Here is a 25,439-nt window from a genome sequence, read left to right as displayed (position 1 = left end):
TGACCGACTGTTTGTAAGCGCAGACTTCACTTTTATTCATCAGACATTTAGACGACTGCCAAATACCCCCAATATTCGCCAGAATTACCAAAACGACCCTGCGGCGTATGGGAAACGTTGGAGATACCCCTCAATTATTAGCTATGTTGAAAGAGCTCCAATTTTTGTTTCAATTTTTTTTTTTTTTTTTGAATTGAGTTATTTTGGGTCAGTTAAGCTAAAATATTGTTAGAAATTAATGATTCCGTTATCAACTAGCCATTATTTATTAAAATTTGTTTGCTAAAATATTTAGTATATTATTTTTATGATTCTATCTATTATAGTATACTATTTAAATAAAAAAGTCTATAGTTTTGAGTTATATTTTTTACGTTTACTCAAAAAATTAAATCTTCCGCTCAAAGACTAACCCATAACTATTTAGTGCAATTAAGTTTGATAAATTTTGAATAAAATAATTTTAAAATGATCTTTAGGTAGCTAGTAGGTCCCTCAGAGTCTCTCAAAATTATTACTCCAATATATTATTAATGTATTGTCAAATTCAAAGTATAATATTAACTTTGTCACTGATTTAATAAAAAAAATTAATAGAATCTATAATAAAAGGATAAAAATAAAATCATAGAACACTAAATTAATACATTTTAAATCACAGAAGTACTGACTAAACTGAGAAAGTGTGAAACCAAGCGCCAGAAAACTTAAAAAAAGAAAAGAAAAGAGAAAGTGGTAGAACTGCAAATAAGTGCTCAAACGAGGGTCTTGCCCAAAACTCCTCTTCTATATCACGCGCACATCCCCCTACTCCGGAGCTCGGTCACTGCTCGCGCGGCGTGGTAGCCGGAGATGACACTTCTTGCTCCACTTTCTCTTCCCCTCCGCCTCGTCTTTCTCTCCCTCCTCCTCCATCTCTCCTCTTCCGAGGTCTTCTTCGAGGAGCGCTTCGATGGTACCAATTTTTTTCTTCTTTTTTTTTTTTTTTTTTTTTCTTCGTTGCCTTTTCAGATATTTTCATGATTTTGATGATCTTAATTTGTGCGCTTTCTTAGTTTCTGCTTTTTTTTTAGGTTATTTCTATAAAGTAATTTCTGTAAAGGCTGTCGATATGCTGGCAAATTAATTTTTATGGTAATATTTGATGGGGGTATTAATGACCTAGTAGTGTTAGTACTTAGTAGTTGTGGTACTTTGGGCTCACAAACTACTGATCCAAAATACTTAAAAGCTAAGTTATTAGCACTGATATGCTAGCCAAATATTAGGATTTGAATTTTTTTTTTTTTATAAATAATCCTATCAATTTTTATAATTATAAAAATAGTATTTTTTTAAATAATTATAAAAATAGACCTCTAATATATCAAATTGAGTTTTTTAAAAAATGAATAATATAGACGGTGAATGAGTAGCCGTATTTAAGTGCGGTAAATCATTCACGATTTTCATAACTCCTAATATTATTACATAGACATAAAAGTAGAAAGAAAAGGAATAGAAGAGGGAAGAAAGTGGTGAATGGTTTACCGCACCTCTTTTATAGGACGATAAAATTTTAACGAATGCGGTGAATCATTCACCGCTTTTACTAATATTTTTCTCTCTCTCTATCATAAGACTATATTTACAAATAAAATTTAGTGAGCCTAATTTTAAAATAAAAATTTGGAAGAGGACTACTGCACTAAAATCTCCTTAGGATTTTATACTTTTTTTACTATTGGGGGTGTCACAGCATGTCTGAGCTAATAAAAGGCTGCAGATTATTTATGTCGAGACAGTCGGATGTGTGCTAGCACATCAACGGTCTTTTTGTAAGTCTGTTTGGATGTCGGAACACGTTATATGGCGATAGCATGTGTTAGATGGTGGTTTTGTTAGTTATTGTATAAGAGATCGACTTTAGCGATATTGTGAAGCTGTATTAGTGAAATGTGTAGATAGTCGAAAGAATCTTGTGTGTTTGTTGCTGCTGATGTGACCCTGATTGTTCTCCTCCTTATGTTCTGTTTTATTTCGATTGATTTAGAATTATCTTGTAACGATTCTTCATGTTCGACTGTGCGCCATTCGTTAGCTAACTTGGGTTCTATCGTTTTGGCCATTTGTTTGAAAGATGGTTGGGAGAGTCGATGGGTGAAATCGGACTGGAAAAGGAGTGAAGGAAAAGCCGGTTCATTCAAGCACACCGCTGGAAAGTGGGCGGGAGATCCAGATGACAAAGGCATGTGTTACTTTGTTGCTCTTGAGCTTGATATCCTTGTACAAATTTTTCTCTATATGTGAAGAAACTCACTGATGACGATTATAACATGATCTCTAGCCGCTGACTAGGAACTTGGAGCCTGTTTGGCATGGCTTCTGGAATGGCTTCTTTGTCTAGAAAGTACAAGTTTCCACATTCCAGGATCGAGCTTTTGCTGTAGCAGGAAGCTAAAATGAGATTTTTGTCTCCCCAAGCTGAACTCCAATCGGAAGCTTCTGCTGTTCGTTAAAATTTTAATGAAAATGCTATTACTTCTTCTTCCAACAGCTCTGCACAAACAACACGTGTGTAGGAGCTCTGACGGGGCCAAACAGGCCGTCACGTCAGTGTTGGCGCTTTTTCATTCAACACTGATAGTGCTATGTCATCTGATCTGTTCCTTTGTTGTGTCGTAATAGGAATTCAAACGCACACGGATGCTAGGCATTTTGCAATTTCAGCGAAGTTCCCAGAATTTAGTAACAAGAACAGGACACTGGTGGTCCAATATTCTATAAAGTTTGAGCAGGACATAGAGTGTGGCGGTGCTTACATCAAGCTTCTTTCTGGTTATGTCAATCAAAAGAAATTTGGCGGTGATACTCCATACAGGTTTTTTGTCTTGTTGCTTTCCTAATATTATGCTTCTCAATGTGTAAAAGTGTCTCTCGCTAGTTATCTTCAGTATTTTAATTTTCGCCCATGATGTTTCTACACCTATGATGTTTCTAAGTAATGATAACCATGTTAAAGCTGCAATTAGTTTTCTACTGTCAATGCTCAGCTTATCATCATCTGTTAATTACTTCTGAAAGCGAGTGGGAGAAATTTCTGGCTATTTATCTATGCAGGACGAACGGATATAACTACCATCAAAACAAAGTGAGAAGGCTTTATAAGAATGGATATGATTTTATAACCATTCCTCATTCAAGCATTTTCCAAACCCTTGTAAGCATGCATAGATTACAAGTATAGATAAACATTACACATGCCCACGGAATCATGAGAAGTGTTTCCTTCTTATATGCGAAGTTCTCACACTCGTAGATGCAAACTCTACCTTATTCTTTGATTTTATTTTTTCTGGGTGCGAAAATGGGAGAGTGCTCTCTTATATCTAAGCTCTAAGTTCTGTTGTCACACCAATTAGAAGTTTGAGCAATCACAAACCTCATCTTAAAGTACATCATATTATATACCATTATATCTCCAAAAGCCTTCTGAAATATACGAGATATCACCCACTATATTGTAAAAATTCTAGCTATTGCAGCATGAATATTATCTTTTTGTTATTTTTCATACCTTACATATAATTTTTTTTATGTTTTACTCCTCTTATTTGTTTTCCGTATTTTTGTTTTGCAGTTTCATGTTCGGGCCTGACCTATGTGGCACGCAAACAAAGAAGCTTCATGTTATACTCTCCTACCAGGGACAGAATTATCCTATCAAGAAGGATCTACAATGTGAGACAGACAAGTTAACACATGTCTACACCTTTATTCTTAGGCCTGATGCCTCATATAGTATTCTGGTCGATAACCGGGAAAGAGATTCTGGAAGCATGTATACTGACTGGGATATCCTTCCGCCTCGAAAGATTAAGGACATTAATGCAAAAAAGGTTGGAGCATGCTATTTTAGTTTTAGAAGATGGTTGAAATTGATAGTGTCTAAGTTAATGTGAAGAAATCCACTAATTTTCTTTTCCACTTGCAACTGACCCATTTGAGTTTGATTTGATACTAAAATATTCAAAACAAAAAATCTAATGGTATTAAGTCGACATTTTTATTTTGTTCATTTGAATTTTTTTTCGGAAATTTCTGACTAACCATATCAATGGCTAAGAAGTATTCTTTTCAACAAATTGAACTTGGCTGAGAAAGTTCGCATGCTTTTTTCTTTACGAAATTCAGCTTGGTCGGCCAACTTGCAATTTGAGAAAATTTGTTTTGTTTATCTTGACCCTTAGAAATATCATCACAAGTATAATTATGCAATTAAGTTGATCTAATTTGCATGTTCCTGTATTGTGCTACAGCCGCTAGACTGGGATGACAGGGAATATATTGATGATCCTAATGACGCTAAGCCAGAGGTATGATTAATAATAACTTCATGGAAATTGTCTCTCTCTTGTTTGTACTGCTTTTTGCTTACTATTTTGTCTCTAATATGCAGGGATATGATTCTATTCCACGTGAAATTCCTAATCCAAAGGCTAAAAAGGTACTTAGTTTTTCCACTCGTTCTCTGATACTAACTTTGCGTGAGAACAAAATCTATAATAAAGTACCAATGGCATGTGGTTTGTTCTTTTTTTTTCCCCCCTCCTTTTCCTTTATAGCCTGATTCATGGGATGAAGATGAAGATGGAATTTGGAAACCGCCAAAGATACCAAATCCAGCTTATAAGGGATCATGGAAGCGAAAGGTTGTCTTTTCTTATTAGTTGTCATAACATAATAATTTGCTGATTTCAGCTGTCTTTTTTCCTCTCACTAATACATCTACTGTTGTCTGCAGAGAATCAAGAACCCAAATTACAAGGGGAAGTGGAAGATCCCCTGGATCGACAATCCAGGTGAGCCAGCATTATACTAAAGTATCTAGTGAATCATATTCATCGAGAATAAAACAAAAACCCATAATTGATATGCAAAAAATTAGAATTGCTTGGAATCAGATCCAAATCTGAAAAGGCGCTGAGATTGGGTTGTCCCTGTTTTGGCAAGTTGCTAGTATGAAAAGGGAGGAATATATTATCTTATTTGCTAGCTTCTATATTCCACAATTCCATCATGTGTAACTGTTGTGGCTCCATGTAAATATTTCCCCCCTATAGGAGTATAAACTTTCTTGTTTACTTCTGTTGGGCGGCTCCACCTTACTTTACTTGTCTGGTCCAAAACTATCTTCTTAAGCCTTATTTTTTAGTTTATAATACTAATGTAGTTTTTCTGCCATGTTTCCCCTTCTGGCAGAGTTTGAAGATGATCCAGATCTGTATGTGCTAAAGCCTTTGAAATATGTTGGTATCGAAGTGTGGCAGGTACATTATTCGACAATCCATATGTAAAATTTTTATTGCTGGAGAGAGTTAACTATATCCTCATATGTTACGTTTATAGCAATGTACTTGATGTTTAAATTATACGACTTTTTTCTGTTTATACAGGTAAAGGCTGGTTCAGTTTTTGACAATATTCTGATATGTGATGACCCAGAGTATGCAAAACAAGTTGTAGAAGAAACTTGGGCGAGGAATAAAGAGGTGGGCATGCACCCTCTTGTTTAATTACTCAATTAATTTTTTTTGTAGTGGTTTTTGGTCTTCCAATTAGCACTTTTCAACTAAAAAAAATTGCAGGCTGAGAAAGAGGCCTTTGAGGAGGCAGAGAAAGAGAGAAAAGCTAGAGAAGACGAGGTTAGAACTCAAAGCTGATGATCATAGCTTTTTCTTTTGAATATCTCCCTTGTGTTCGTGTGAATTAGAAAACCCCAAAATTTAGACATTTTACATTGAGATGTTTACCTATCGAGCTGTGCAAAATTATCCTAGCAAAACCTGAATTTTCATATATGCCCTGCAAAAGCTTATTTGCTTTTTTATACACCCCGGTGCTTGCAAAAAACCCTCTTGAAGAAAACTTTTCCTCGCATGTACTGCATGACTCACCAACTTGAGTCTATTTTCGTGAGAAACTGCCCTTTCGCTATTTCATAAGGGTATATTTCTAATTAGATGATTTTGCATTTTTGCTTTTGTTTGTGACCAATATATTTCATTATACAGGAAGCCAGGCGTGCAAGGGAGGAAGGTGAGAGACGGCGGCAAGAGAGGGGATATGATAGGCGACATCGTGACAGGGAGAGGTACAAGGATAAATATCGAAGGGTATGTCTCTCTGATCTATGTTTTTCATCTTGTATAGGTTGTGATGAGAATTTAGTTAGAACTTTGTTTGCATATGCCTTTCCTGTAAATTACTTCTGTTGCCAAATTAGAGTATAAATGATGCAGTAATTGTCAGAGTAAAGTTTGAAAGCACTTTGTAGGTACATACTGCCAAAGTCATATACCAAGCAAAAAATTCTCAACAATGGAGAGTAAATAATTTTTTATAATATCTATAATTTGACCCAGAATTATATTTTACTGTGGGAATTGTACATTCGCCAAGAATCAACAAAGAAAGAAATGCACATTGAATCCTAATCTACTGGCTATCGTAAAAACTCTACCAGAAAAAAAAAAAAAAAGGAAAAGAAAAATACTGGTGGAGGGATCATGTACCTTTTGTGATATCATTTCCATGCACAGCCTCTTCCTCGGTCCAAACAACTCTTTATGGCTTTTTTGGTAAAAATATAGCGCTTTTTTCTTTCTTAACTCTGATTGCTGCTAACTGTTGTTGCCTTTGTGCAGCGTGATCACCGGGATTATTTGGATGATTATCATGTGAGTTTTGGAATTCTCTCTCTCCCTCTCCCCTCTCCACTGTGGCGTGTATTCTATTACTTGTTCTTATGTTAACTCTCTTTTGTCAAACTTGTTCACAGGATGAATTATGAGAGCCCTAAAATTTTAGAGTTTATGATGTGCGGATCGAAACAAGGCATGCATTTCGTATTATCGTGTTATTGTATGGAGTCATTGGTGCTGGTCGCAGTTAGTTCCAGTTTTGTATGTTTGGATGCTATACCCTCTAAGAACTCTCTCCTCTATCTTCTTGCTCCATTCAGGAGGAACAAGTTAAGCTTGAACCTCCACCATGTTGTATCAATAATTTTAGCTACAGCATTGAAATGAAAGACCTAACTATTCAAATTGTTTGGGGCTATCATGTTGGTCAAATTGTTAGGTCTCTGCAATGAGTAACCATTACTTGATGAACTACTGGTTGAGTGTCATGTCACTTTGGTCGCTAAACTTCGATTTCTTTTATTAGGGAGCTTGAACTTTTTAAATAGCTCACTCTCTTTAGCTTTTGCCACCCAAAAGACGGGAGTTTAAAACGGCATGCTAAGTCACTGTTCCTAAGTCTGTTAGATCATAGTACCTATCAAGGGTACTTGTTTGGCTCATGCATTTTAGGGTTTCTATGGTGGGAGTTTTCTTGTGAAATATAAGTTATCCTGCGAAATATAAGGGGTTTATTGATAGTAACTTAGCATGTCGTGTTTAATTTTCGTTCCTTTGGATTAAGAAAGCAAATGTTGAGACTATAAATGCGTCATTTTGACAGCTCGAGCTCTCGTATACTAAATCAAAGTTTAGTAACCAAAGTGAAACTCAGACCAACATTTTTTGGTGGACTAATGGTGTAATTTACCGAACTACATAGTTGACCTACTTATGACTTGGATTATTGTCCAGCTATTGTCCCTAGAAATCTTGTGTGTTTCACCTTAAGTTTGGAGGTTTCTATACTTCCTAGATGATGCTCTTAATAGGAACATTTAACTGGGAGCACCCTAAAGAAAAACTGTTTAGCTAATAATGCTAACTCATCCTGAGAGAGAGAGAGAGAGAGATGAATGGTTGCATGCTTATATTTTGGATCATCTATGCAATTGGAAATTGGTAATTTATATATGATATGAACCAAGTCAATCGCACTGAGCCTGGACGACAAAGATCTAATTAAGAGTAATATGATAATTTTAAATATACATAAATACTGAAAAAATATACTGTTCTTATAATCTTATGCAAGGTAGAAATATTTGATTGAATATTTTTAGTTTTATGTGAAATAGTTAATAAGTGAAAACGTACAAAATGTATCTTAGCTGTGGATTATTTTAATTTGCCTATCTAACCTTCCAAAATTTTGATTTTACTTTTTAATCTTCCAATTTATTTGATTTGAGTCGGTCAATAGCATTTGACTTCAAAATTCAAGCTAATTATTTTAATAAATTTATAGTTGCGAGAATTGAATGAAATATGTTAACTAAATTTATAAAGATAAACGGTATATTTCTCTCTCTCTCAGAAAAAAAGGATAAACGACATATCGAATTTTGAAGTTAAAGTATTGTTAACTGATTCGAATTAAATAAATTGAAATGTTGGATAGTAAAATTAATTTATTTTTAAAATTTTAGATAGTCAAATTAAACTGGTTCATAATTGACTGTATTTTTTCCTATTCCATAAAATCTTATTTAGTGGATTGAGTGCAAGGCAGGTTGCCATTCTTTTGATGATGACAAAATCAAATCTTTGGGTTTTTTTTTTATCTTTTTCGTTATCTCTCTTTTTTTGGGTGAATCTGTTATGATTCTGTTGTTGGAGATTAGTGATTTTGGTGGAGAAGCGGATGATTGTTGTTTACCAAACAACTTTTTCTCTTTGTTCCATCATTTTCCTTCCTTACCAAGTCATTGTCTAGCACTATCCCATGTAGAGAGAGAGACTTTAAGCAAACTATAGTAAAATACTATATCTAAATTAAAGAAAAATATTTTATCTACTGTTTTTTTTTAACAATTTATTTAACCTCATATTGATAAATTTTTTTTACTAGTTCTCTTTAATGATTATAATTGCTGTACTGTTCATAAATTGCAATATCCTTTCATGAATTGTACCAAATATCTAATCAAAATCCACATATAAGTAAATGGATAAAAATATTTAAATAAGTATGTAAATTAAGCATTAGTAAACTGCATGCATACTATACTAAGAAGCTAAAATTTTTTATTTTTTGCGGTTTGAGGGCATTGGCCTCTATACTCTGGAAATACTATATTTGGAATTCTTCAAATATCAAGCCAGAATAAAATTTAAAATCAAAATTTATTAATCTTGTTTTTGGAAACACTATTGAATTTGATTTGGCTTAATTTGCTGTGGTTTAAAGTGATTTTATAAAATGCAAAAAAATCAACGATTTCAGATTAAATTCGCCGTTATATTAGAAAAAACCATCTATTTAGAGTTTGTTAGAAACCAAGAGAATTTAATCTCTAAATCAAATTCACTTGAATTTGAATCACATAACAGAAAATTTGATTCAATTGTATGAGATTTGGTACCAAACGGGTTGTACATTTCCCTTCCCACTTCGGCGCGGCGTAAGAAACGCCGTTACGAACTCCTCACAAAAGAAACGCCGTTACGAGCACTTAACGGCGCCGTTTTCTCTTTCTTTTTCCCCCTCCTTCTCCCTTTCGCCCTTGTCCCCGTCCCTCTCTTCCCCGCCCCATCAATGGCGATCTCCGAACCCGGTCAACTCCCGGCCGAACCGAACCGGATCCCCTGCACCGTTACCTTCGGCCGGTCCAGCTTCCTCGGCCGCTCCCTCGTCGCCGCGCTCGTCTCCTCCGGCCATTGGACCGTCCGGGTCGCCGACCCCTACCCTTCCCCCGGTCCGGCCCACCAACCCGGTTCACCCGGCCCGTTTCACCTCCCGGTCGACTTCTCGGACCGGTCCCAGGTCATCCCCGCCCTCGCCGGATCCGTCGTCGTCTTCCACATCGACCCCACCACCACCACCTCTTCCTCCTCCATTTTCTCCACCACCACCCCCAATTTCTCCGAACTCCACGCCCTAGCCATTGGGGCCACCAAAACCCTAATCTCCGCTGCAATCGAGTGCGGCGTGCGCCGCGTCGTCTACACCGGCTCCGCCGCATTCGCCTTCGACGGCTGCCGCGACGTCGTGCTCGGCGACGAGTCCGTGCCCTACCCCGATAAGGTCCCTGCCCCATTTCCCATTCCCCGATCTGGGTTCTTCTCAAAATTTGATTTTGATTCGTGAATTTGAGTTTGATTTGGTGTATTTGGTATGTAGTATGAGGACATTTTGGATGAGCTGAGGGCGCAGGTGGAGATGATGGTGTTGGACGCGAACGGGAGGGGTGGGATGGCGACGTGCGCGCTCCGGCCGAGCTATCCGTTCGGGCCAGGGGATCCGAATCTCGTGCCGTTCTTCGTTGCATGTGCGACATCCTTTTGGAATAAGGTGAATGGTTATTATCTATTTTCTCGCACATTTTTCATCTAACTATTCGAGTGAATAGTGTGTTAGTCTAGCTTTTGCTATTTATGTTTATGTTCCAAGTGCATGTAAACTAACAAATTGGAAATTAGGGAAGTTAAGGGATTTTTTTTGGGTCTAGTTGGAGCTTCTGCAGAGGTGTTGTTTATATAGAGCCGTTCAAGGGAGCTCTATTGAAATCCATCAGCAGCTTCCTGCAGCTGCTACAAGAAGAAGCTTCAATTGTTGCTTCTCCTTTTGGATAATGCCGCAGCTAGAACATCTAGACTTTTTGTTTGTTGGATGCTTGGCTTTGACTACTTGATTAAAGAAGTTGTTCTGGGATCTGGGCCAGAAATGATCTAAATTCGTTGGGCTAAAACAGGATCGGGCAAAATAACTTGGACAACGTTGGTGAGACAAAAGTACAAAGAACTTGCATACTGCATGAAATTAGATTGCTATGGCACAAAGAACATTTGTATTTTGTCTTGCATTGTCATGAGTATTAGCCCCTGCTGCAAATAGTCTTGTTTTTGTAATTTTAACAAATTAAGTATTTATTTTCTCTGATGATTTGATTCCTTGTGTTGAAAGCAGAACCTAGTTTGCAATAGCTAATGGACTTCCAAAACTGCTTCTCTTTCAGTTTATAGTAGGAGATGGTAAAAATATGTATGACTTCACATATGTGGAGAATGTGGCCCATGCTAATATTTGTGCTGAGAAAGCTCTACGTTCAGACCCAGCTTCTGTTGCAGGAAAGGTAATGTTTCTAAAGATATTGTTGCCAATTCATATTCATTGATTAACCAACTGCTTTTATGGCTGACGCTTTTGATTTCTCACTACTTAATGGCAGTCGTTTTTTGTTACAAATGATGAGCCGGTGGAGCTTTGGGAGTTTATTTCTAGTATACAAGAAGGCTTGGGATATCAGAGGTACCTTCAATGCATTTTTCATTGTCCAGCTGTTCTTTAAGGTTTTGTCTTGATTCACATATTTGCCTTGAGAATTGCTCTTGAGAACATGTTTTTTCCAAATGGAAAAAGTTGTGTTTGAGTAGAACTGTTCGAATAGACCCAAGCACTTTTTTGTTAAATCCAATAGATTTCACCAGGGCTAAACACTCAGACCTCTTTTTTTGTCAAAATATCAAGCTTCTACTTATAGTAGAGAAGATGTTTAACTAGGCTAAATGAACAAAGAATGGACGAGGCAGTAATAATGTTATCTTTATTAGTTAATTTCATGATTATGAGTGGATTCTGATTTCTATATCCAAATAGTAGCAACGACTAGCTTTAAATTCTTGGAATTTACTGCTGATTGCAAAGATTTGAGCACAAAGACAACTAATCAATATTCTGTCAAATTGAGGGGGTATGTATTTTCCTCTTTCATTTTTTTGGGACCAAATTCATTTGTTTTTGCTTGTGCTTACCAAATTTATTTGTTTTGGCAATGAAGCTTCAGTACTTTTCCTGCTTAGTTTAAACTCTTTACTTAGCACACATCTTTCGTTTTATCATATATCAGTGGATTACTGAAATTTCCTTCAAATAGCTGTAGGTTGGATGTAGGTGGTTTCTTTCAGAAAGTGCTGATACTATCTGTTTCATTCAGGGCCACAATTAATATTTCTGCCAATCTTGTATTCCTAGTTGTTCTGCTTGCCAGAAAGTTTAGCGAAAAGGTGTTTTTGCATAGAATATCCAATCCAATACCTGGTCCTGCTACTGTTCACGCTCTCTCATGCACGAGGACTTTCAGTTGTTCGAGAGCTAAGAGCATTCTTGGTTATTCTCCAGTCTTATCAATGGAGGTGAGCTGGTTTTAAATTTCAACTATTGCAAAATTAATTATACTCTTTTTCTCTTTTTCAATTGGCTTCCAGCTCATTGGTATTGTTTTTCATGCTATGTTGTAATCCATTGTTCTCACTTCGTGAAGTTAAGGCTATGTTTCTTGCTAACAAACTTTTCTGAAATCGTATACAGGCTTTGTTAATGTAAGTATATGATGAAATTACCTTGAGTGTACTGGTTTTTATATTTCTTAAGCTCGATGGGCCTATGCACAAAATTACTATCATACAGATGTAATGAACATTTTAATGATAATGTCTAATGGAGTTTCAATTGATCATATGTTTATTGGTGAATACACAGGAAGGTATCATGCGAACTTTGGAGTCATTCTCAGAACTAGCTAAAGATTCAGGTTCTTCAAGACTACGAGATTTTACTGCACCGTCAAAAGCAGACCAACTATTAGGTGGCGGAGTAGGTCAGATCAGCTGCTTTATCCGAAACATTATTTTGCTTTGGACATCTGCCAAACCTAAAGATACCTGATTCATCAAATTTCTTGCACTGTAATGACTTGTCATGCATTTACTGTAGCATTTTCTTTTTCTATTCTTGCCTTGAGTTGCCCTGAGATGTATCTTTTATATAATTCCAAGGGCGAAGCGCATTCGTGGTCCACCATGTTATGTGGAAGTTTCATCGTTCTTAGATGTACATTTCGATCCAATTTAATAAAGAAAATTAATGGAAAGATTAGATGCAACAAAATACAAAGTGCTACGATCCAATTTAGAAATTGAAAGTTTGGGGCCTGAATTGGGACTTGCTAAAAGGTTGAGGACCCCTAGTGTGGTTTGCCCTGTTTTTATTCTGAGATCTTTGGTTCATCTTGTTTTGTCTTATTGCAGCTGCTGATATATTGCTATGGAGGGATGAGAAGAAAACATTTACTTATCTGGCTTTACTCTTTCTGCTGTTCTACTGGTTTCTGCTTTCCGGAAGAACTTTTATCTCTTCGTTTGCAAGAATCTTATTGCTGGTCTCAGTCACTCTTTTTGTCCATGGCATCCTACCTTCGTCAATGTAGGTACCCTCTTTATGATGTTACATGATTATGCAGAAAAATATTCACAAATAATAGAATTCTGGTGATTTGTCTTCATCACAATAGTTTCGCAGTCATCTATTAGTTGTAATAATCCAAAGTAGTTTATGCAATTTGTTTTTCCGTATGTGTAACACAAGAGGTACTGGTTTATATTATACTGATATCGGTTTATATTTTACTGATATTGCAGACAGTTGCATTCTTGAATTGATATGACTTTGGTATATTCATGTCCCTTCAAAACTCTGAATTTTCATATTTGTCCTCAAAACTTAATTTCTAACAAATATGGCCTTGTCACCTACAAATATTTTGAATATCTTTTTCTAGTGTAACCAATTTGCCTCTTATATTGGATGGCTGCCCAAGTTAATAAGGATGATTTTGGTATGAAACATCTTTTTCAAGGTATACATATGGAAATTCAGAGTTGAGAGGGGCATGTATTTAAGCTGAGGAATTACAGATATATACAAAAAAGCCCCTTAGAATTTTCTCTCTTGCTTTCTCCTAAGTGCTCTATTTCTTGTCTATTGTATCTTAGTCTGTGAGAACAAACTTGTAATTATAGGTTTGGTCTGACAATCGAGAAGGTCCCATCATCTTGCTTTGAAGTCTCAGAGCAAACGTTGCAAAATTTGTTTAGTTTTGTGGCATCTATATGGAATAAAGGCTTTCATGTAATGAAGTTGCTTGCCAGAGGTGATGACTGGGAAGTTCTTTTCAAGGTATGTGTATATGTTTGTGTGGCATAAATTACTTCACTTTCAATTTTCTTTTACAGAATCTTTCTTTCATCTTAAAATTTCCGCAGCTCCAATTATGGTTCTCTGTGAATTTTGATTTCACCTTAAATCAAATTGAATATTTTGTTTCATATATTAACACAACAGATAGACTGTTGTTATTTTCGTGAGTTCTACAAGAATACTACTAGATAAGCCACCATAAGGAAATATTTTTCCATGGCAAAAAACCGAAAGGGCTAATTTATGATGAGTGATGTGTTCATTTTGGTAAACCATTATATGATCTATCTCTGGTTTTAATTCATGCAGTCGATTGCTTCTATATGTATTCTCAAGTTGCTGTTCCGTTTCTCACTCGCAACATTGATTGGAGTTGGTAAGGTTTCGACCTAAAAACCTTGTTAATTTCCAGATAATAGTGCTTTGTTTTTTCTTTTTCAACTTTCTCACCGCATTTTTTTTATTGCAGGGTTGACATGCATGTTCATCATCTTCATTGTCTATGAACAGTGTGAAGAGGAAGTCAACAGTCTAATTGCAACAGGCTCAGTTAGAATTGAAGCATTAAAGAAAAAAATTGTCAGTAAACTATCAAGCTTCTTGACGAAATATATTCCCCAAAGTTGATGATGACTGACCTACCATATCTCTCACTGCGAATTTGGAAATTAAAATGCATCATCTTTGTGACATACTTCCTTTCGTTGCGGCTTCTGTTGTCGATTTAATCTTTTATGTTTAGAGAGGTATTCATGCAATTACTGATTTGAGGTTTGATAATTCATCTATCTTTCGATCTTTCTACTAATTATGTAGTTATTATGGTAGTCATTTTCTCATGATTTCATGTAATTAAAAGAATAAATAACATTGCAAGATGTTCTGCCATTCTCATGCATATATTTCAACATCAGTAGCAAATTCATCCATCAGCTATGTTTTTGTACTGGTTAATTATGTATCTTTGATAAAGTTTTCACATATTTCTTCTACATATACGAACAATTCTTGTACAAGAACTCTCTTGTAGTTGGTCTGAGAATTTTATACTAACCGAGTATTTCATACTAATTGCATGTGCTCAAAATGAAAAAAAAGATACTATGTTATTTTATTTGGTTCTGTACATATATCGGCACAAAGCATTTTCCCCTATTGTTAATATAGTTCTTCATGCCATGTCTTAGTGTTTATTTGGTCTGGCTTTGGCTCTGCTTCTCTAACCCCTGAAACAGCAGTCAGACCCTGAAGCTAGCTACTGGAAAAAGCTATAAAGAGCTTCTAGGCTGCAAAATCTGTGGGTCCAATTTGAAGCTTCCGCTTCTGCTATAGTAAAAATCTATTAGGATGATTTACTGGAAAAGCTGTTAGTGTTCCTTCAAAAAGATCAACTGAGATAGCACTTCTGTGGAAACAACAGCCAAAGCAAAGAGGTCTATAATAGTATTGCAAAGGGACTCTTTCTCATGACTTCCAAAATTTATGTTTGATTATCTTTGAGATACTTGGTTGGCAAGTTTGGATCAAGAAGTTTTTCCATAACTGTATTTTGAGAAAGAAAAAGGTGATTTGCTTGCACCTCAAAAGTAAACAATATTTAGAATGCGCAGTATAAGTATGTATCTGGTGTTCTTTTTCGAATGTCAAATACTTTGGGTGATGGTTGTGTTTTTCGGTGTTTGTGGTTCCTTGCATTGGATTCTTGCTTTTCTATGTGTTGCTTTGTTTGAATGTAAATGGCTCTTTTTCTTGGTCAATTTTCTCCTTATGTCATACTATTTATGATCTTTCTGTATTTCGTGCTTAAAATCCAAAATTTGTACATATACCCTTCTTAATAGGCTTGGAGCTTTCTGTTGACAAGTGTATCCAACACAGATTTGGTAATGACGGTTTATATTAGGCTTCAGTTATAAACTTGAGCCAGAAATTAGGAATTTTAAGCTATTAATTTATACAGCTGCAAATTTTGAAGTGTTTATCTCCTACTGGTTGTATTCATTTTAGAAAGGAGTGTTCAAAGCCATAAGGACTAGGCATTTCAATACACAAGTTTTTTTTTTTTTAATACAAATAAGAAAAAGCAGAGGATGTTCAAACATACATGCATTTGCCTCTAGTGAGAACCGTAGCATAGGGAGCAAAACTGCTTTTAGTTTAGAATTTTAAGAAGTCCCTCTCTTGCTGCACTCAGCTCTTTTGCAACTTTCGTCATGTCGGATCGTTCGTATGGCGATTCATTTGAGCACGCGAGACCGCAGTTGAACACCGAAACTACGCAATGTCGCACACACTCTTCTCGATAAGCTTTATCATTATCAGCTGAGTGCAGGTTTCTGTCTATGATGTCCATGACATGTTGAGGTGAAGCAGCAGCAGCACGAACATATCCACGAAGGCTCAGTCCGTCTTTGAACTTTTCGTCGAGGGGGCTCATTCCAGTGAACATTTCCAGCAGAAGAATTCCGTAGCTGTACGCATCGCCGAGCCTAGATGGTTTACAGCCCATTCCATACTCTGCACAACATATTTTAATTGCAAACAGACAATACAAGATTGTCAGGTGAGTTCATTTGGATTTGGATTTGGTTCCCACTGTTTCCAAGCCATAGTTACAAAAACTAAATTTGATCTTTTAGTTTATAACTTGACTCTAAGATAGCATTAGATATGTAGAAATAAAATTCCAGCTCTTGCATGTTTAGTGATCATAATTAATCAGTTGTTTTTTCTAACTCTAGTATGTCGGTTTTCGTGGCTAATATGTAGTATCCTTTTTATTTCCTAGAGTATTTTTTTTTCTCCTTTTCTACTAATTTGTACACTGACTTTCTAATTTTATTTATTAAACTTTATGCTATTCACTTGTTTTTTGCTTCAAAAGACAGTGAGCAGCAAAAAAATATCAGATGTACTATAGTTAGGAATCAAATAAAGATGTGTTATATTTTTTTTCTGAAATTCTGTAAAGCATGAAAAAAAAAGTTATCATTTTATTGCATATTTCTCACCTGGAGGAACATAACCAATTGATCCTTTGATTCCCACAGTGCTGGTAGATGAACACTCAGATGTTTCGTCAGGTAATTGCCGCAGAAACTTTGCTAACCCAAAATCACCCACATGCGCCGTCATTTCATTGTCGAGAAGGACGTTGCTGGGCTTAAGATCACAATGAACAATCGGCACAGACCCTTCGTGATGAAGAAGATACTCTAATGCCGAGGCTACGTCGACAGCTATGTTCAACCTCTGGATTAGGTTTAGGCTTCTGAATGGCCTATTAGCGCGTGCATTTGGATGTAGCCGCTCTTCTAAGCTCCCATTAGGCATGTACTAAAAAACCAAGGCCTTAAAATCATTACTGTGGTGATCCAAGCTAGAGCACGATGTAAGAATTTTGACAAGATTTCGATGTCGAATGCTTCTCAGGGCCTCACATTCAGACATAAAACTCCTGAAAGCCCCATGCTGTTGAAGGTTAAGTACTTTCACTGCGACGATGTTGGCATTTTCATAGTTCATGACGGCTTTATATACTGACCCAAAACTTCCTGTGCCGATCAGATTATCTGAGGAGAACCCATCTGTAGCCCTGAAAAGCTCATCGTATGATACTTTCATGTGTCGGTTTCTTAAGGAAAATCTTGACAGCGGCTTTCTCCGGGAGCTTTTTATCAAGTGACGCATCCCAAGCAAGCACATGATTATAATGAAACACAAAATTGCTCCACCTATGGGAATGAGTATTACCTTGAGTTTATAATCAGAGTGATGTTTTGCTGCGAAGGCATCTGAAGTGCATTTCGGCAAGTGTAATTCTAGAATTCCCCCACAGAGTTTACTATTTCCGATAAGTGAGACTTCACTCGCATTCTTAAAGACACCTTTCATCGGTACTCGACCCTCAAAACTATTGAAGAGATATTCAAGTATTGTAGATCAGGGAGCTCATCAAGGAATGCTGGTATTTGGCCGGAGTATAAGTTTTTTGAGAGATCAAGCTCCTTGAGCCTTCTTAAATTGCTAATGGAGAAAGGAATGGTCCGTTGAAATAAGTTATTCTCCAAATGAAGGATTTCCAAGATTGTGCATTGACCGATAGTGTCTGGAATCTCACCAGAGAGCCTGTTATTTGCAAGATCAAGCTCCCTGATATTTATCAAATTGCCCACTTCTAACGGTAATGAATCATTCAGTAAATTATGCGACAAGTCGAGGAAGCTTGCGAGGGATGAAAGGAAAACTTCTTTAGGAATGCTACCGCTTAGCCTATTATTTGATAGATTTAACAACTCTAGCGTTGACAGGTTGCTTAACGTCGGCGGAATGGCTCCTTCAAATTCATTGTTGCCGAGATAGAGCTTGTCCATTAGTGTTAGGTTGCCCAAGGTCGGAAGAATTTCGCCCGAGAGCATGTTGTTCGACAGATCCAAGTACTGTAATTGCCAAAGATGACTGATTTCTATAGGAATGGTGCCTCGAAAATCGTTAACGCCTATATCAAGATAAGTTAGATTGATAAATTGTAAAGAAGTCCTCCAAATTATTGTTGTGACACTTGCATTCAATTTGGTACAATTTGATCTTGTTCGGGCCAATTTGAATAAATTGATTGAATCGTTACCTTTGATCAAATCCGGTTCAGCTTGAGCCGCTTTAAATTCAATTACAATCTGAAATTGCTAAATAACAAATTAAATCCAAAATCTGTTTGTTATCATCAAAATTTATTATTGGATAAAATCCAACACATTGCTAGTATCTTCTATATAGAAAACTTAAGTGAAAATCCAACATGGCGGTCTCACCTTAATTTGGGCAAAGCTGGTAGGGGTGAGGCCCATTTTGTTTTTTTTTTTGGTTTCTTTTTGTTTTTGGTTCTTCATTCTCCCCCATTCTCCACGTTCACCTGGCAAACGGGTGGGTTGGGCAACCCGTGAGCGGGTCATTATACCCGCGGGTTACTTGGGCATGGGTAAAATTTACCTGCAAATTTTTGGGCAGCCAATATCTTTATCCATACCCGCCTGCGGGTAGGCTGATGGGTTTGCGGGTTACCTGCAATTTTTTTCTCTTTTTTCTCTTATATTTTTTAAATGCAAATACATATATATAAGTTTTAAAAATACAGCATAATTCATTATTTAAAATATCATAACATACAATAAAAATATTTAAAGTTTTAAAACAAAAAAATTTCGTAATATAAAAGACGCGATAAGAAATTAGGGTTAGAATTTTTAAGATGGATAAATAAAAAAAATATATTTTAATTAAGAACATATATTTTTTAATTAAAAAATATATGTGTGGGTACCCGTGGGTATCCGCTGGTTACCCAAAATGCCCACAGCTTAATGGCTACTCATCCGTTTTACCCGTAATTTTTTGGGTTTGAAAAGTTGGTATCCATACCCGCAAATTTGCGGGTAACCCACGGGCACCCGCGGGTATGTGTCGAGATTGCCAGGTCTAGTAGAGAGAGTGGGCTGAAGCCTACTTTTTTCTCTATCCAATTCTCTTTCCTCTTTCATTATTCTCCCTATTCTCTTTCTCATTTTTTTACTGTATAATTTATTTTTGACTGACAATATTATAAAAATAAAATTTATATTTAATATATAGAATCTAAACAGTATAAAATGCTATGTGTAAAATATTGTATAATTAAAATTCTTATAATGAGATTTTGAAAATACAGGATACAAAATTTATTTTTACACCCAATATACGAAACATTTCACCTTAACTTAATTTTTTAAAATATGATATTTCAAAATTATACAATTTAATTCGATAGACGTAATCTAAACTATAATAATATATATGTATATTATTATTATTATAGAAATAGAAGCTCCAGTTAAAATCCAACATGGCGCTCTCATGTTTTTTTTTGAGAGATAGATTGCACGTTGTTCACTTCGTTTATTTTGTTTGAAATAAACTTAGCTGTAAATGTGAATTAATTAGAATTCGAACTTAGAACCTCGGATACCAATCACCAAGTTTTTTGTCACTTACTCTAGGAACAGTCGGTAACATGATGTTCCCATGTCGATTTGGACAGATGAGGATTGTGATGGAGTCCACTATATATTTTTTTTTTCATCCCAATTCTTCTCTCTACACATTGATTTGAGCGGAAGAAGGGGGTAAGGGGATAGGGCCCACTTTTTTTCAATTGAAAGCCAACATGATGTTCTCTCATGCTAATTTGGCCGGAGGGAATTAGGGAAGGGTTAACTTTTTCTTTTTTTTTTGTTTTTTTTGTTTTTGTTTTTCTCTTTCAATTCCAATTCTCCCCTTTCTCTCCCATTCTCCACGTCCGAGTGGAATGGGGCCTTTTTTTAATTTACCATCTAGAATCTCCTCCTCTCTCTCATCCTTTGTCGTTCTCTCTAATTTTTTTTTACTATACAGCGTATTTTTAATTAATTTATATTATAAAATAAAAATTTATATTTAATATATACGATAGAAATCATATAAAAGGTTATGGATAAAAAATTACATAATTTAAATCTTTATAATAATAGTTTAGAAATGTAGATTATAAAATTTATCTTACATCCTGATGGTACGAAATATTTTTTATTCACCACTTTGTTTTTTCTTCTCAATTATAATAAATTATTATCAGCACCCAGTCTGTTGGTACATTACATATACTAAATTATTTTCTAAAATTTAATATGACAAAATTATAAAATTTATTTTGCTAAATACAATCAATACTATATAAAATGTTTATATAAAAAATTTTATAGAATTTCAATTTTTATAATGAGATTTTAAAAATACAATATATAAAATGTATTTAACATCCCAATTTGGAATCCGCCGATCCCGCCTTGTATTCTGGCGCTTTGAACCATCGCTATTTATCTCGCTGCAAGAGCATGGAACCAGCTAATCGCGTGATTTGTCAGCTTTCTCTTTCTCCTTTTCTCTTCTTTTGTTGTATTGTGGTTTTAGATTATTCTTTCTTTCTCTATTCCTCTTATCTTTTTGCATATGCCTATTAATCGCTATGTTTATAGAAACTTACTCCTACGCAGAAGGCTTTCCCCCTCTCTTTTTCTCTCTCTACAGCCATTTGAAAAATAGCAATAGCAGATGGATAGTAAAATAAAACAACAAATATATTTTTTGTTCTATTAGTATATTCATTCATTCATTCTTCTGTTGTTATTGTTATTGTTTTTGTTTTGTCTTTTTTTCTTTCTTCTTCTTCTGTTGTTATTGTTATTGTTTTTGCTGTCTTTTTTCCTTTTTTGAGTTTGCTACTGTTGTTGCTCCTACTATTTTTTTTTGTTTAGTGTTTTTTCATTCTTGGTATATAATAGTTTCATAAGTTTAGAGTTTCTTGTTTCTTCCTTCATTAGTTTAGAATATTTATGGGTCCAACTCAATCTAGTGGGTCCAAAACCATTATCGAATATAAAAAATGTCGTCACCAAATACCTATAATAGTGATAAAAATTGTTTCATTCTTGGTATATTATAGTTTCATAAGTTTAGATTTTCTTCTTTCTTCCTTCATTAGTTTAGAATATTTATGGGTCCAACTCAATCTAGTGGGTCCCAAACCATTATCGAATATAAAAAATGTCGCCACCAAATACCAATTATGGCGATAAAAATTGTTTCATTCTTGGTATATAATAGTTTCATAAGTTTAGAGTTTCTTCTTTCTTCCTTCATTAGTTTAGAATATTTATGAGTCCAACTCAATCTTGTGGGTCCAAAACCATTATCGAATATAAAAAATGTCGCCACCAAATATCTATTATGGCGATAAAAATTGTCGCCATATGCCACCCAATTGTAACAATTCGGGGCAACAATGTTTAGCTAACAAAGTAAAATAGATGGCTGCAACTATTTATCCCCACCTACTCTCTTTGAAAGGTTAAGCTGTTAGAGAACGGTGTTTAACACTCCCCCTCACGTCTGGGCTCGAGACTTTTTAATCGGCCCATAACGTGGGCTTGAATTAAATGGGAGAAAATTAATATGCTAGGAGCCTGGCGTGACTCGAACTCAGGACCTCCTGCTCTGATACCATGTGAAACAACCGTTGTACTCTAAAATCTTAAGCTGTTAGAGAACGGTGTTTAAGCATTTTTATATTTAACACTCTCAAAATTTGGTGGCAATTAATTTTTGTCACTAACGTTCAACTTTATGTGGCAGATATTTATCGCCACTAATTATGAGATATGGTGGCAACCACATTTAAATGTGATATTTAGTGGCAAATATTTATCGCCATTAAATATGACATTTGGTGGCGCAACTATTTACAAAAGCGCATATTTTGTCCTATTTTTACTTCATTCTATATATGCTAATGCATGTCTACATATCATGCTTGTTGGTCTAGCTTTGGACTGCTCAAGTTCTCTATTCACTAAATATCCGAGAAGCAGCAGACAAATATTTCTGGAGCTTATGCTACTAGAGAAATCTGAATGAGCTTCGCTTTTGCCACTTACGCTTGAAAAAGTTGGTACAAAAAACTTGCAATTTGAATAAATTAAAAATATACCCCAAACTCGCTCTCTTACATCTGTGTGTGTGTTGATACACCTTAATTAATAGTCCCTTTGGTAGTAGCTATATAACAGGACACGTGCAAACGAGATTGGCTTGATTGTAGATCATGATAATTGCTTCAGGGGGGAAGAGGAGAAGAGAAGTTATTTCCATAGGAAATTCTTGGACCTCTTCGCCCCGGAGTCCAGTGCTCCAGACTCGGTCGGGGACTGGAGTGGACTTTTCCAAACCAGACGGGTCACTAATCCGGACCTTTTAACTGTTCCGTTCGACTTAGAAGAGATCAAATCAGCTGTGTTTCAGCTTGGAAGGGACAAGGCTCTGGGTCCCGATGGTTTTCCTGTGAGTTTCTACCAGACCTTTTGGGATGTCGTTAAGCTTGATGTCTTCTCGATTTTTCAAGAGTTGTTTGAGGGGCGACTCTCCACGCGTGCTGTGGACTACTCTTACGTTTGTCTGGTCCCCAGAAAAGAAGGTGCGGTGAAAGCCAATGATTTTAGACCAATTAGTTTACTAAACGGGATCCAGAAGATTATCTCAAAGGTCCTGGCAAATAGACTGGTTACGGTATTGCCTCATCTCATCTCGATCTCACAGTCGGCATTCTTAAAAGGGAGACTCTTGGCCGACGTTTTTGTAACCGCCAACGAGTTAATGGCTTGGGGTTACAAAGAAGCGGTTGAGGGTGTTGGGATTAAGGTGGATTTTGAGAAGGCCTATGATAAAGTCGACTGGTCATTCCTATGTAGGACTCTAGGATGGATGAGATTTAACGAAAAATGGTGTGGATGGGTGAGTGAATGCTTCTGCAACTCGAAATTTGCAGTCCTCGTCAATGGGATACCCACTAATTGGATCAAAACTAAAAGAGGTGTTCAACAAGGCGACCCCCTGTCTCCATATCTTTTCATCCTGGTGGTTGAGTGTCTGGCCAGGATGATAGGTAGGGCTGAGGAGTCGAACCTGTACAAGGGTCTTAGACCAAACTCAGATTGCTCTATCTCACTTTTACAGTATGCAGATGATACCTTTTTCTTTTGTGAGGCGCGGAAATGTTACATGCGTAATCTCAAATTTGTGTGAGATCTTTTTGAGTGGTCGTCTGGAATCAAGGTAAATAAAGATAAGTCGGAAGTTTTCTACATGGGGCAGAAGAGAGGCAAAGAAAGTAGAATTGCTGATATCTTGCAGTGCAAAGCTGGCAAACTGCCGACAAGGTACCTTGGGCTTCCGTTATCTTGTAGGACTCTTAAGAAAGATGATTGATTTGGGGTTATTAATAATTTCCAAAGGAGGTTAGATGGGTGGCAGACCAAACTCCTCTCTAGAGGCGGGAGACTTACGCTGGTAAACTCAGTCCTATCTAACCTGCCCACACACTTCTTCTCTATTTTCAAAGCTCCGATATGGGTCATAAAACGATTGGAGGCGATGCGGAGGGACTTCTTCTGGAATGGGAGGGCAACCTACTCAAGGGGCGGTTATATGGTTGCGTGGAAAAACGTGTGTAGGAGTAAGAAAGAAGGCGGCCTTGGGGTTAAAGACTTGGCCAGTACGAACAATGCTTTGCTCACTAAGTGGTGGTGGCGGTTTTTCACTGAAGGCAACCCACAATGGATCGAATTGATAAAGAGCCTATACTATAATACAAGGCGTCCGCTTTTTGAGGGTTCGACTTTTCGACTGGCTTCACAGTGGTAGAAGAACGTGGTAAAGTTGAAGCTGATTTATCTGTGCGGAGTGTCCTATGGGTTAGGAGACGGGTCTTTCATCGATTTTTGGTCGGACAGATAGTGTGGCGATACGCCCCTAAAGTCGCAATATCCTGATATCTTCTCAAATGTTCACCTTAAAGAGGTGCGTGTTGGCAATTGCTTCTCTGCATTGGGTTGGAGGTGGAGAAAGATTTTGAGAGGGGCGAGAAGGAACTCAAATTATAGTGAGCTGGATATTAGGGCGCTGAAAGACACCCTCCTGCATCTGCGAGTTGAAAACCGACCTGATGATATTCGCTGGAGATGGAATCTAGACAATAAATTCACTGTCAAGTCCGTGTATTCTCTTATCAATAGCGGAGGGGTCACGGACGCTGTTACACCAGTCATTTGGAGAATGCACATTCCGATCAAAGAAATCTTTCTCTGGCTTGTCAGTAAAAAGAGCTTGCCTACCGTGGATAACCTTTTCAAAAGGGGTTGGTCGGGCAACCTCAGCTGTGTGATGTGCGGGGCTGAGCCTGAGACGGTGGACCACCTGCTAGTGGGGTGTGTTGTTAGCAAATTTCTTCTTTTCTCGCGTTTTGGGGAATCCCACTTATTCCCCATTTTTGAGGATATCTCCTTCGTCTGGGGAAGGTTGCTAGATTAGCATCCGCATTCTAATGCTGCGAAGGCTCAGATTCTGGTGGCGGCAACTTGGTGGATGCTCTGGCGTGAAAGAAACAACACTATCTTTAGAAATCAACCGACCGACGTAATCCAAACTTCCCCTGCTCCCACCCTGGGCACTTGGCGGACCGGAAGGAATGGGCCCACTCCCCCCGCTCCATCCCTGGGCACTTGGCGGACCCGTAGGATTGGACCCACTTTCCCCACCAGTGTCTTGAGACCATGGTCTCTAGATAAATAAATCTCTTAACTTTGTTAACTTGGTCAATTTATTTATCTAGAGACCAGTGTCTTGATCACAACCGGCTTAATCGGAGGTTGTCCAAATATAACAAAAAAAATGCATAATTAATCAGGTAGTACTTATTATGGGCATCGGGAGTCTTTCACGAGCCAAATCCGGTGGAATTACACATTTCTCACTATAAAACAATGTGGTCGACAAAACGGCATACAAAGCGCGCACCTAAAATTATTTAAATTGTTATTTCTTTTGATTTGCTTTGCAAAAAACATCAGCTTTTGCTATAATATTGGAAATCTATTAGGATGTTTATTGAAAAGCTG

General features: G+C 36.7%; 2 protein-coding genes and 1 pseudogene across 3 annotated transcripts; 2 read left to right on the top strand and 1 right to left on the bottom strand.

Annotated features, from left to right (window-relative positions):
- LOC109711104 (calreticulin-3-like) lies at positions 789–7,101 on the top strand. Its single transcript, XM_020234006.1, has 14 exons — positions 789–955; positions 2,120–2,227; positions 2,668–2,860; positions 3,620–3,878; positions 4,299–4,355; positions 4,439–4,486; positions 4,605–4,691; positions 4,784–4,841; positions 5,242–5,309; positions 5,436–5,531; positions 5,628–5,684; positions 6,054–6,155; positions 6,687–6,719; positions 6,821–7,101. Exons 1-14 carry the CDS (start codon positions 853–855, stop codon positions 6,830–6,832), a joined length of 1,281 nt encoding a protein of 426 aa, XP_020089595.1. The 5' UTR covers positions 789–852; the 3' UTR covers positions 6,833–7,101.
- LOC109710818 (3beta-hydroxysteroid-dehydrogenase/decarboxylase-like) lies at positions 9,435–18,558 on the top strand. Of its 2 annotated transcripts, none has more exons than XM_020233593.1 (11): positions 9,435–9,969; positions 10,066–10,236; positions 10,901–11,017; positions 11,114–11,193; positions 11,879–12,077; positions 12,424–12,541; positions 12,972–13,146; positions 13,743–13,899; positions 14,230–14,296; positions 14,390–16,483; positions 16,971–18,558. In XM_020233593.1, exons 1-10 carry the CDS (start codon positions 9,481–9,483, stop codon positions 14,545–14,547), a joined length of 1,731 nt encoding a protein of 576 aa, XP_020089182.1. In that variant the 5' UTR covers positions 9,435–9,480; the 3' UTR covers positions 14,548–16,483; positions 16,971–18,558. The 2 variants fall into 2 exon arrangements, with proteins under 2 accessions (XP_020089182.1, XP_020089181.1); XM_020233592.1 differs by having other exon boundaries at positions 11,819–12,077.
- LOC109710336 lies at positions 16,073–17,814 on the bottom strand (annotated as a pseudogene).

The sequence above is a fragment of the Ananas comosus genome, linkage group 5 (genome assembly GCF_001540865.1).
Source record: "Ananas comosus cultivar F153 linkage group 5, ASM154086v1, whole genome shotgun sequence".
In the NCBI taxonomy this organism is placed as follows: Eukaryota; Viridiplantae; Streptophyta; class Magnoliopsida; order Poales; family Bromeliaceae; genus Ananas; species Ananas comosus.
This window is presented reverse-complemented; position numbering and strand designations above follow the sequence as displayed.

What these genes read in the sequence shown, in the direction of transcription:
- LOC109711104 (XM_020234006.1), top strand. Translation starts at nt 853, where the DNA reads ATGACACTTCTTGCTCCACTTTCTCTTCCCCTCCGCCTCGTCTTTCTC. An exon ending in GAAAAGCTAGAGAAGACGAG is followed by an intron (nt 5,685 to 6,053) that starts GTTAGAACTCAA and finishes TTCATTATACAG; the next exon opens with GAAGCCAGGCGTGCAAGGGA. An exon ending in ACAAGGATAAATATCGAAGG is followed by an intron (nt 6,156 to 6,686) that starts GTATGTCTCTCT and finishes GCCTTTGTGCAG; the next exon opens with CGTGATCACCGGGATTATTT.
- LOC109710818 (XM_020233592.1), top strand. Translation starts at nt 9,481, where the DNA reads ATGGCGATCTCCGAACCCGGTCAACTCCCGGCCGAACCGAACCGGATC. An exon ending in CGACATCCTTTTGGAATAAG is followed by an intron (nt 10,237 to 10,900) that starts GTGAATGGTTAT and finishes CTTCTCTTTCAG; the next exon opens with TTTATAGTAGGAGATGGTAA. An exon ending in GAAGGCTTGGGATATCAGAG is followed by an intron (nt 11,194 to 11,818) that starts GTACCTTCAATG and finishes TCCTTCAAATAG; the next exon opens with CTGTAGGTTGGATGTAGGTG.